The sequence below is a fragment of the Asterias amurensis genome, chromosome 4 (genome assembly GCF_032118995.1).
Source record: "Asterias amurensis chromosome 4, ASM3211899v1".
Taxonomy (NCBI): Eukaryota; Metazoa; Echinodermata; class Asteroidea; order Forcipulatida; family Asteriidae; genus Asterias; species Asterias amurensis.
In genome coordinates this window covers 24,424,606-24,437,421 of record NC_092651.1, presented here as the reverse complement: position 1 = coordinate 24,437,421, position 12,816 = coordinate 24,424,606, and the positions used below count along the sequence as shown (strand labels likewise).

The 12,816-nt window shown below is 39.5% G+C and overlaps 1 protein-coding gene across 4 annotated transcripts in view; it reads left to right on the top strand.

Annotated features, from left to right (window-relative positions):
• The first annotated feature begins 1,051 nt into the window (after positions 1 to 1,051).
• Positions 1,052 to 12,816, top strand: part of LOC139935954 (histone lysine acetyltransferase CREBBP-like) — a 31,899-nt gene continuing 20,134 nt past the window's right edge. For all 4 annotated transcript variants that reach the window (XM_071930619.1, XM_071930617.1, XM_071930616.1 and 1 more), the window contains exons 1-8: positions 1,052 to 1,593; positions 6,675 to 7,390; positions 7,723 to 8,238; positions 8,874 to 9,135; positions 9,309 to 9,416; positions 10,051 to 10,209; positions 10,745 to 10,973; positions 11,915 to 12,032. In XM_071930619.1, the coding sequence (XP_071786720.1) occupies positions 1,515 to 1,593; positions 6,675 to 7,390; positions 7,723 to 8,238; positions 8,874 to 9,135; positions 9,309 to 9,416; positions 10,051 to 10,209; positions 10,745 to 10,973; positions 11,915 to 12,032 (2,187 nt within the window). In that variant the 5' untranslated portion in view covers positions 1,052 to 1,514. The remainder of the gene's footprint in view (positions 1,594 to 6,674; positions 7,391 to 7,722; positions 8,239 to 8,873; positions 9,136 to 9,308; positions 9,417 to 10,050; positions 10,210 to 10,744; positions 10,974 to 11,914; positions 12,033 to 12,816) is intronic.

The following is a 12,816-nucleotide window of genomic DNA, read 5'->3' as shown; positions in this document are numbered from 1 at the left end:
AAAAGCTAGGTTACTACAATGGGTGAATTGTTATCGCACTGAATGTCATTAAAAATGATTGAAATCTTAATCACTACAGATTGTGTCATGTGTTTTATTGTAAGTGTAGAGTCTTCGAAAATGACCTATTTATTTTCATCTAGGAAAAAAAAAAAACAGATACCAAGATTTAATCATCAGCCTCGAATTTGAAGAAAAGTGTTGACTTTTGAGCAGGTAAGGAGCAAAAAAACAATACAATATTCACATTTATATAAAAACAACAAAGAACACAACTTTGAGGAAAAAGATGCACAAAAAGTTTAGTAAGAAGACCATGATTCTGAAATAAATTTTATTTAAATTTAGTTTATTAATTTTTATCCAAGAGAAAACATATCCCTTTGATAAATCCTGAACAAAGTCTGAATTAAAAAAGAGGGGAAAAAATTGCTAAACTTGATCTGGTTTTGTTGTTTTTTTACTTAAATAGTTCATGTTCCCCCCCCCCCATATTTGTTTTATACTTTAAATAAAAAAATTATTTGCAGTTGCTGGGGTCAATGATCTTGTGCAAGATCACCCAGTTACAGAATTTGAAATGAGAGAAATTTGATTTAGAGTTTTTCTTTTAGGGATTTACTATTCAAAAATAAGAATGTTTTTACATTTAGCCAATAAATACATTTAGCCAAGATAGTATTTAAAAACACACCAAACAATACCTATCGGATTTGTTTTACTTATCATTAAATAAGAAATTGTCTCCTTTTCATTTTATCTTATTATTTTTTTTTTATAAATAAAAAAAATTAAATAAATTCTCAGCGCTAGGGCCGCTGGGTATTTAAAAACGTCCCAGCATGCCATTTCGGATAATTCCGAGCATTCCCGAACCGATCGGTTCTTTCCGAGTATTAATCACCTGCCAATCTTTCCACGCTTCACCCCGAATCCACCAATAGCAACGCGACTCGCGTGCCTTATAACCTATGCTAATGAGGAAATCTTGAATAAATTATTGTTCGGCCGTTCGGAAATTTCCGGAAGCTTTCCTTGTTAGTCCTCTGACAGTACAAGCGTAAAAAGTTTTCATCAACAGCCGCCATTTTAAGCAATTTCGATCGGGGGAAAACTGGCATTTTCAACGGAAATTTCTCATCATTTTGGCGATCATTTGATCCGGAACCCATCTTAGTTGTTTCGTGTTAAATCGACTCATCCCCTATGGCTGGATGGGGGTTTCAAAGGCGTTTCATCATGTAACAAAAAGGATTTGAAAACGGCGATCATTTTCACACTCTGCTTTGTACACGGGAAATTAGGGTCAGTCTTCACTGCTACAGGATACGTTGATTTTAAACCACTCCACGGCTCGCGATGGTATTACCATTTGTGTTTATCCGGAGTCTTCACCTCTCAGGTTACCGATGGATCTTCAGAAGGTAAAACTTGGAGATTCAGGTATTAAGTAAGACTGAAATTGTGACTTCTTCGCATCAACTACGAAAACGGAGCGGTCCGGTTTATTCAACATGGCCGACCTGGAAGGTCCGCCGAACAAGAGAGCGAAGCTGTCGGTGCCGATTTCGACGCCCAGCAATGAAAGTACAGGTAAATACAACTTCAAACAAGCCATTTTGTGAGCTATATATTTAGGCTTTTTTATTGATAAATTACTCTTTAAATTCACTTAAGGTTTAAAGTCAAATATGTAATAGAAAATTTGAACTAGGCCTTCAAAATAAACAGGAATTGAGAAACGTTTTGATCATGATGACTTACAATTCATGCAATTACAACATGGGCATTAGCCTCAACTCAACTGAGTTCGTAGGTACCTACTACCTAGTTTTAAAAAAATGACTGAAAATGAGGGAGGTGGGTTTTTACAATGTTGTTTTTCAAATGTTTGGTGGTAAATTGAGGGGTTTATTTCCCTTGAACAAGACTTAATCAAAGAATAACAATATTTTGAATGTTTGAAACATTTCTGTTAGGAATTCGGAAGACTTGATGATGAACAGGTTTCAAACGAAGCTGTGTTTTGGTGTTCAGAACATTTTAAAAATGTAAAGTATTATTTTCTATTGCAACTGAAATATTTTAATCTATGTGCCATTTTGAAGGTATGTCTTCATATTCAAACATAGACCTGACACAATAATGTATCAATCTGTAAAAATGGAGTAAAGATGGTTTACTCAGTTTACACTGGCCTATAAATTTCAATTGGTTATGAAATTTCCCAGTTATATTTATAGTTGCATTTTTGTTTGTACTAACAATCCCTATCTGACCACCATTTATGACCAAGTTTTTCAAATATTTTGGGTCATTCATACAAACAAGTTAAAAAGAAGTTGTCAGACGATTTCTGGTATCAAATACTTTATTTACAATGCCTTGGCAATAAGTATCGGTAGGTTAGTGTCTTCACAATCTGCCTGACTAGAGATGCAATGTTTATTCATCCAGAAATAAAAAGGGGCTGTTTGAATTCTGCCCTAATTTAACCCTGAAAGTCCTAATTTTACATTGAGGTTTTATTGCGCAGAAGAAAAAACTTCAGGAGGCGTGCATTAAAACTATTCTCAATGTATGCTGTTAAATTTGCCGACTACGCTTTGCTTGTCTTTGGGGGGGGGGGAGGGGGTCCCTCAGTTTTGTATTGTTTTTTGAATCAAATTAAGTGCACAAGTTGAGTTGTGAGTCAAATGTAAACGGTTTATTGTCTATAGTTATCATCATCCAAATCTCTTTCTAATTTCCAATGTAACTTGGGTCACTCAGGGTAACATGTAAACAACATGTACCAACACAATTTCATACTCTGCCTTTCCAAGAACACTTTAGTTTAGTTGTAATTCTCACACTTTGGTTTAAATCTTGAATTTGAAATGTGGAGATGAAAACAAATAAACATGCCAATTTCATAGAGCTGCTCGAGCACAAAAAAAGCTTAGCATAATAACAGCCTGCTTACCAAAATGAAATTACCACCAAAAACAGCACTCCATTTGTACTATTTATGAAAAGGAAATTTCTAAGCAACGTTTGCTGTGCACTTCAACGAAATTGGTCATCGACCAATATACAGGACAGCAGGGTTTGTAGCTCAATTTTTGTACTGGACTGGATTGAACCAGAATGTTACAGAACTTTCTACACAGTTAATGTTTAAATTTGAACAAGTACTAAAGAGAAGATTTATCTCATTTGTCTTGCGGCAGAGAAGGTTTTCATCCAGCACTATTGCATACATGTGACAAAATCTTTTGACTGAACATGTTTTGTGTGTACTCAATTCTAATATTGAGGAGCACATGATGATTTTTTAATAGCAACTGATACATATTGCATAGCATTTTGCTCTGATACAAGCGAAATCGTCCACTGTACGGTACTTGGAATGCTTTGATACCCAACAATTGAAAGATGTCTACCAAACCAAACTCAAAGTCAACATTTGAAAATCATTTGAAATAGAGTTTTATAGTGCAGCGGGGTACTAGTTATTTGTTAAACACAAGACAAGTGGACTTTGTTAAACACAAGACAATTAGACTGTTCTGTTCTGTTCCTGAGTTAACTGGCTTGAGACTAAAAGTTCAAGCCCTATGTGACATGTCTGTCGTTGCACTGATTTGTACTTCTCTCATGCCTCTGCTTTAACATAAAGTGGTAGACCAGCCGACGATTTTACCAAACTCTTCCAAACTTAGTATTAATTTTAGGACTTGGGGCGCGTTCAGTTCCATATCTGAAGATGTTAGGACGAATTGAACCCATCCTAAGTTAGGATGGGTTACTCGTCCTAACTCGTGATACGATAAATCCTAGCATTTTGTGAAATCAGCTGCAGAACACTTCTTAGGTCGATTTCATAAGAACGTCATAGTTTGCAGTACGCAAGGCTGTTACGCTCATGACCACATAGAATGCTGATGATACCATTTTAAATTTAGTTGCACCATTTGTGAAGGGGAGGGGGGGGGGTCAATGCCCACGAGTGTTATATAGGGTGCGTTCGATTAGCTTCCCTGGGTCTACCCTGCGGTGCTCACTCGGGTGAGCCCCCGACAAGAGCTAATCGAACGAACACACTCGCCCTCTCGTGGTGACGGCATGCACCAAGTGACCCACTCCACAAGCAGGGTACTGGGGGCTGACCTGGGTGAGCCCCGTCGAAGCTAATCGTACGTACCGGGGCAGACCGGGTCGACCCAGGGAAGCTAAACGAACGCACCCGTAGTTTGTGCATTTAAGGTGACACAGAGCTTACTATTGACTCTGAAAATGGTGAGCATGGCTTTTGTGATATTAGTGCAAGGGGTCAAAGTGTGCAAGTCTCTCACGATTTTGTTTCCTTTGTGTGGAAGCAATACGTGGAACCAAAGTGATAAAAAAAATGTGAACGTGCAAGACTTGCGATACCATTCAAGTATCATGAATGAAAAAGCTTGACGGCCATATTTTACACATTAGGTTGGGTAATGGGTACATGTAGGTGAATAGACCGATCCGTTATGTTCCCCCCCATTGCATATCGACCAATTAAAACCCATTGCACAACTATAAAGTCCGACATGTGTGCGCGCATGCTTGGCGCGCGCAGCAGAGTTTCGCAGAATGGCATTTGGAGAGGCTCACGTGTTCTTGCTCACACGTGTGCCATGGGCGGAGCCTAATTGATCGGTGTATTAACTTGGAAATAGCTGCGATTGCAGGCAAGCATGCTTTGTTTTGCAAGGCCAAGGGCACCAATGCATTTTCTTCTTGGTAAAGGGCACTCTATTAAGAGCTTAAATACTCTATCAGAAAATTGTAAATTTCTACTGGAGTATTTCAAGGGCACCAAGACATGACCAGGGGCATTGAGGCAATTGCAATGCCTCAGTGAAGCATCATGCCTGCAATTGCTTAAAGTCATTTTCAAAGGGATCTCTAAATAAAGTATACTATTTTCTTGTGCATTTTTACAGTGCTCAATTATCTCTTTACATGACGTATGTCAACACATTTATTTCATCTATATAAGAAGCCACAGTTATTATTGTTTTAAGTCGACCTTAAAAACTCAAACTTACACAGTGGAAAACAAATTCATCATGATCTTAAATTTATTTTTATAGAGTGGTTGTAAATAGTATAACATGTATGCCAGAGAGAGTGTAGTATAACATGTATGTCAGAGACAGTGACATGGCCAAAGCCTTGTGGAAGCAATGGATGCAATTGCCTGCATACCCCTGGGCATTGCCTTGGTGCCCTTTTAAAGGTTCCAGGTACAAACTCGTAATTTCCATTATAGAGGTGCCAGTGGGGAAAAACTGTATTGTAGAAGTAAACATTTTTCTCCTTCAAGTGTTCTTGATTATATTAGTCTTTTGGCTGTAATACTTGTTTTAATTGGTCAATCTCAAATTACTTGGTCCTGACAAAAATAGTGAGATTCTAATTTTAAGTTGTTTATGTTTCCTTGTTTGCTGTATGCAGGCCATTTATGATGATGTTCCAAATATTGCTCAATGACCGTGAAAAATCAATCTGAATTTGACTTGGTTCCTTAATTTTAAATCTAGATTTAAGTTCTGGACAGTGTACTTTTTTCCTTTTTTTACTTTTTCCAATTGCATGAAATTGGCCGGCCGGTTCTAACAGATTGAAAAGTATGTTGACTTTGCACTTGGTTTTCTGTCTTAAACACTTCTTGGCGTACATAAAGCAATTTCTTAGTTCAGCCGCTGGTGGTTTGTCTGCTAGCATGATCAAAGATTTAAACCAGAGTGTCAAGTACTTTTCCTAAAGTAACCGAATGAAGAAGGGAGAACTGCCTTGTATTCTGCCTGCGGAAAGACAATCGCAACGGTTGCTAGGAAATGTTAGGAAAATACTGTAGGGCTTTTTTGAATCCCTGAGCTTCTGAACATGGTTGAATAAAGACATTCTTCACAGAGGCAACGAAGGCGATTGACGTCATGCCCTCTGGTTTATTGCCCTTGTGCCCTTGAAATGTTCCAGTAGAGCTGAACAGGTTCAAAATAGGGTGCCCTCTACCAAGGAGAAAATGCATTTAAATGTGCCCTTGCCCTCTCAAAACTAAGCATACCTGATACAGTGTTCTGATTTGCCTTAATGTTGGATAAAAAGGCTACCTTTGCAACGTATTTTATAGTAAGTGATGCAGTGTATTTACACAACCCATGTTTTAAAAGGGGGTGACACTGACCACCGGACACTTTCAAGTCTCTCTGGCTAAAACCGTTCATCTTGGGCCTTGGACTGGACCCAGAGACCCTATTGCTGATCTTTTACTGCCTGCTACTTAAACCATGCTTAAACAAACTACACAATCTCTATGTAACTGCATTAAAACCCTGACTCTTTTCGTGTGCTTTTAGTGCTTTTGAATGTGTTCCAGTGCAATGTGGTGTCGCTGTAAACACTTGATAAATAATTGTAGAAGTTGTGGTAACTGAACTTTAATAGTATTGTAAACAAAAATTTGACATTATGCGCGGCCATGTATTGTCATGAAAAGTAAATAACCATTTGGTTTCATTGAAAGTAATTTGTATAGTTTCATTGGTAGTTAATTAAGAATTGTTGACAAGACCTATATATGTATATGTATGCACGGTTTGAAATGCTTTTGAATATGTATTTTTACTGGTCTGTGTTTCCTTTCTCAGAGCTTTTGCAGTTACTGCATCTTGAAGGCCAGTTGCCTGATGATCTGATCGGGCCAAGCTCCAACAATGCTAGCTCACTCTCAGTGGGAGTATCGATGGGGTCTGGCAATCCAACCAATGGAACCAACTCAACATCATCCACAGTCAATGCAGACGCCCACTCTGATATGATGCAAAAGAACAAGCAGCTCTCCAAGCTTCTTCAGTTCCCGTCGAGAACTGTCGGAAGCCCTCCCACGGCCACCAGCACGGCTAGCGGCAACAGCCCTAAGCCAAACCAGGTCAGTGGCAGTCCCGTGCTCGTCAGCACCTCGTTGCCGAATAATCTGATGGCGACCAGCTCCCCGAGCATGTCCATGGGATCCATGCTGAGCCATGGTCAAACTCTAGGCGTTAGGACAATGGCTAATGCTACCAGCGCCAGTATGGCTAACACCTTGGTCACTTTCTCGACGGCCTCTTTCTCCTCATCCACCCAGCTGAATACGAGTGCAAACTCACCGGGCAACATCATCTCCAGTGCAAACCAAGTGATGAACGGACCCTTTTCTATAAATAGTGCAAATAATTCAATGGGGGTTCGGAACACTGTGACAAACACTTCCGCCATGACCAATTCTCAAAACCTCCTCGCCTCTGGGACAATGCCCCAGTCCTCGCAGGCACCGATGCTTGGCAATTTGACATCAATCAATCAACAAAACACCCTGCAGAAGGTAAGAATTTACTTATCAATATTAGTAATAATAATGAGGAATTTGCTAAAGCGTCTTTTCCAAGGATATTAAAGCGCTTTTGAGAAAAAATGAACTTAATGGTTGAAGATGAAGGTTTTAAGTTCTTTCGGAACTGAGAAATGGAGATGGAGTTCCTGAGAGGTTGTAGCAGATATTCCAGAGCTTTGGAACCGATGAAGAAAAGACATCTTCCAAGCATGCTTTTATTATCTTATTGCTTTGTTTTGTTGTGATCAATACAGGTTTTGTTTTGCAGATCCTCTCAAACTATTGTTGCTTGACCTTAATTTCTCTGATTTTACTCTCTTTAGATCGTACGGCCGTCAAGCACTCCTCCTGTTGGCCAGCCCAGCCTAAACAACCCTTTCCAAGTGACCACCATCTCAACTCCCTCTCTGAACCTGAACGTCATGTCCACGTACATACCCACCTCGGCAACAACAACTTTTTCAGGGGGCATGTTGGATAACCTCAACATGCCGAACGTTAACATGACACCAAACCTCTCCAACAACCTGTCAGCGAGCCTGCCCGGGAACCTGCCGGGGAACCTGCCGGGGAACCTCCCGGGGAACCTCCCAGGGAGCCTTCCGGGGAACCTTCCAGGGAACCTTCAGAACATGTCCGGCAGCATGCACGGCAATATGGTGGGCGGCTTCAACAGGGACGCCGCTGCTGCTGCAGCCGCGATAAACGCTTCAGGGAACTTGCCAGGAAACATTGCCGGTGGTAATCTCCCAACGAGTCTGCCTTCCAACATCACCAGCAACGTGGCCGGTAACATGGCAGGCAACCTCAATATGAACATATCAGGGGGCATGACAATGGTAAGTTCTCCACAGTCATTGCAGTGCTCATGTTCAAAGCAGCAAAGTTATTTTGTTTTTATTTGAAAACTGGTTCCAGTTAAATTTAAAGCAGCTTAGGAAAATGACAGTTTGTTTGATATGATAATTTGTGTTTTTGTTATTGTTTAACTTTGCTGAATATGTTTTTGGCCCAAATGTTACCTAAACAAATTCCTGAGAGAAATTCAACTTATAGGCCAAATTGATAATGTATTTTTTGTTGTTAAATCAACGTGCAAGCCCTTACACCGATTCATGTTAGCACTGTTAGCACTGTATACTCAGTACTCTCCCGAGTTCTGTGAACAAAATCATATGCATGTTACTGGGGTTGAATTCAAACCCGCAACCTAAAGCAGTGTCTCACTAAATAGACCTTATGTAGGTAGAGGCAGTTTAAATCCTATTTTTTTGGAGGGGGTAGGTACGGCAAGTTTGCATCAGGGAGAAAGATGCAATTTTAACATCTATTTAAACAACATGCAAGTGTTATATAGTGTGCAAGTCATAACTTGATGTGATAGTTTTACTTAGTACTACTCGTAGGTTACGTTTTTATGGAGAATCGGTAGAAAACCAAGTTCTATATCTTTATGTTTGATTTTGTTCAACAGGGAGGTGTAGCTTCAGGTCCTCAACAGGCAATAGCTGGTGCCCAGCCTGCGGCTGCAGGTGGAACCCAGACCTCCCCGGGCGACCTTGGTAAGCGGAAGCTCATCCAGCAGCAGTTGGTGCTACTGCTGCACGCCCACAAGTGCCAGCGACGGGAGAACCAGGCTAACGGGGAGAACAAGCAGTGCTCCCTTCCCCATTGCCGCACCATGAAGAACGTTCTCAACCACATGACAAATTGCCAAGAGGGCAAGTCTTGCCAAGGTCAGTATTAATTAATAGTGTCACCAAAATCATTTTTTGTTGTATACATCTGGTGCCAGTTGGTGTACTGGGAAACCATTAATTTCATGAATGGTTGTTTGATACAACAATTTGGTCAATTTTGTTTGTTAATTTAATGGTAAATTTTTTGTCACTGCACTTTTCCTCTACAGTTGCCCACTGTGCCTCGTCAAGGCAAATAATCACTCACTGGAAGAACTGCACAAGGAACGATTGCCCAGTCTGCCTACCGCTCAAGCATGCATCTGACCGACGACATGGTAAATGTTCCCCTTACTAGGGTCCCCCCCCCCCTGGATGAACAGGCCTGTGATTCTTCAGGAGTTTGTCCTGATTGTGATTCTTCAGGAATTTGTTCTGAAGAGAATTAGAGCATACTGTCGTCAGTGTTTCTTGTGTGCAGTCATCTAACCATTTAACAGAAACCATTTAACAGAAAAAGATCCAAGGATGTGATGGGGGCGGGGGGGGGGGGGGGTTACGGTGTTGGGAAGGTTGGGTTTTTGTGGCAGGTGGGAAGGGGTGGGGTTCTGGACTGCATAGTGCTTTTAAGACCAAAAGGAAACCATTACCCTTTTGGTTATCTTTTTATTTTATTTTCATTTGTTCCTGCTTGAATATATGGGTTATTTAAAGGAAAAATGTTATGCTTTGTTTGTTTTTGTTGTAAAGTGTTCATGGTTTTTTAATCTACTCAGGATGGGAAGGTACCATGTGAATGATGCTCTATAACTATTGTGGTATGTGGCACAGAATCATTGAAGAATGTTGTCCATTTCTTCTGAAAGTTCCTTTTTATATAAGGAGGAAAAATCACAGACCCATGAGTAGGGCCCAAGAGTAACACACCCATTAATGATAAACCTTTTCCACTTATGTCTTCCCCCATTACAGAGAAATTATTGCATAGTGCCATGGCCGGTCCTTTGCCTGGTTCCACTGCACTGTCGACAACCATTGATCAGAACTCAATGCAGAGGGCCTACCAGGCCCTGGGCATCCCTTACAACACCAAGAATCAGACCAGGCCACCAGGGATGCCTCATAATTTAAGTAAGTGGCCTCAGTCTAGTCTAGTGTTGTGGTTCAGGAGTATGTTTGTGTGAGGGTATTGTTTGGAACTGTAGCTAAGCACTGTGTATTCTGTGCTTTCTCGAGTTCTGTGAAAAACAATCTAATTAAACATGTGTTGCCATAAACGTATCTTTTTTATGTAATTATGGTAGCAATCACAACAAGTTAAATGATCAAGTGAAGTTAAATTTACACACTCGAAATTAAATTGTTATTCAAATTTGAACATTTGAAGTATGAGCATTATAATAAAAAAGGTTGCTCAGTTTTAGTGTTCCACAGGGCAATTTGTGAAGTGGTGTTTACTAGCCCATTGCAGTTTTTACATAGTGTTAAGGGTTAGGCCTGGATAAACGTTTGTGTAAGAGGTTCTCAAAACCCATTTTTTTCACTGCTGCTTTTTACTAGAAGTTCTTGTTTCCTTCATTGCCCTATGAGCCTCACTTTTGATGATACCTGCGCATTATAAGTGTTCTTACTATTATGTGTCGTCTATTTTTTTTTGTCTGAACAGAAACCTCTGGTAATGTGCCAGGTACTTTCACTGGGCCGCTGAACACCAGCAGCGCCCAGCAGACTGATGCCATGGCGCAGGCACTGGCCAACTCCAACTTCACGCCGGGAGTCAACGCCAGCGGCAACAGTAGCCACAACATCGGCATTGCCATGCCGATAACCGGTAACACACAGCCGTGGCAGCAGTATGTCACCCAGGATCTGAGGAATCATCTTGTCTTTAAGCTGTGAGCACCAGTGATACTTTTAACGCTTTTTAAGTTGCAATTGTTATTAAATTTTCTATAACCAAATTTGCATTTACCTAGGCTACCACAAACCCTTTAAAAAAAATAAAGTCATGAGTTTCACATCATTAAAACTGGACAGGAAATGAGAAAAAAACCTGGTGCCTGGAATCTCAATTTTGAGTAATTATTTTTATCTACGTACATAATTTTGTATTTTAATTTTATATTTTGTTTATTATTTATGTACTCGCATTTTATTTTCAAATATTTTATAATACATAATTTGTCATCAAAAGTAAAAAAAAAAAAAAAAAAAAAAGAAACCCTGTTCGAAACCTTTCGAAATAGCGCTATATAAAGTTCTGAAAATCTACTACGTGGTAATACAATATAAAGCAAGACAAGTTCTAAGTACGAGAACCTACCTAGCAAGTAGATACACGTATGGTGTTACCACAAACCAAATAAATATTATATTTCGGCCATCTCCATAGCTTTCAACCATTCAATGTTAAAGGCACTGTACACGTTTGGTAATTGTCAAAGACCAGTGTTCTCACTTGGTGTATCCCATCGTAACCATAAAATAACAAGCCTGTGAAAATTTGGGCTCAACTGGTCATCGAAGTTGCGAGAAAATGATAAAAGAAAAAACAGCCCAGTCGGACGAATTTGTGTGCTTTCAGATAGGAATATAAGACTTCTAGCTAGAAGTCTTTTATTATTTTGGTGAGAAATTAGCTCTTTCTCAAAACTACGTTACTTCAGAGGGAGCCGTTTCTCACAATGTTGTTTACTATCAACAGCTCTCCAATGCTCATTACCAAGTCATGTTAATATTTGTTTTGAGTAATTACCAAACATGTACCTTCCCTTTAAAGGTCTTGTTGTGTATATCTTGTCTAACTTTCTTGTTCAACTTTTCGCTGTAATTTCAGAGTTCAAGCAATATTTCCATCACCGGACCCCCAGGCCATGAAAGACAAGCGAATGGGAAATCTAGTTGCGTATGCCCGCAAAGTAGAAAAGGACATGTACGAGCAAGCAAGCAGCAGGGTAAGTCAGGCTACAACTGTCGCCACTTGATAAAAAAACACTGTTTGTCAGAAATGCTTAAGACACTAGAATATGTCGAATGTGACGGAACGTTGAAAAGAAACTTTCACTTCGTTCACTCTGGTTCGAATCCCAACTCAGATCGGAGCCGTTCATGTGTATTAGGTTTCACTCCCTACCTCACTCCCTACCTGAATATGAGGGAATTCGCTCTTGCTTTTTTCTTCCCACTTCTAAAACTGAGCTTTTCTTCTTGCTTCCTATTCGTCCTGTGATTGGCGCTCAATGTGCTGTTGGCATGCATAACATTCTTCCTACTCAGTCTGTTTTCCGATATGTTTACCCTTGGATCAATCCAGGGCCTGAAAAGTCTATTAAAGCCTACACTTGTTATTATTATTATTATTTATTTGGCAATTCACATAAAAATACAAAATTACAAATAATTTATGCGAAAAGGATAAAAACATTAATTATATTAACATAACCATCTGGATTGGAAAACAGTAAAGATATAAAAAGAAGGGCAGGCAGTAAAAAAGAAAACAAGGTCAGCCCTTATACTCAACAAAATGTTCCTATTTTTTTCCAAGGATCAAGTATCATGCCTGTGTTGAATGTATGATTATGCTTTCTTGGGTTTTTTTAACTTGTGTATTTTGTCACGTTTGTCTTTTCATAGTTCTTCCTTTCTATTTTACAAATTTATCTTGTATTTTGTTTATTATTGTAAGATGCACACTTAACACGATAATTATAATAAACTGAATTGCATTGAATTGAA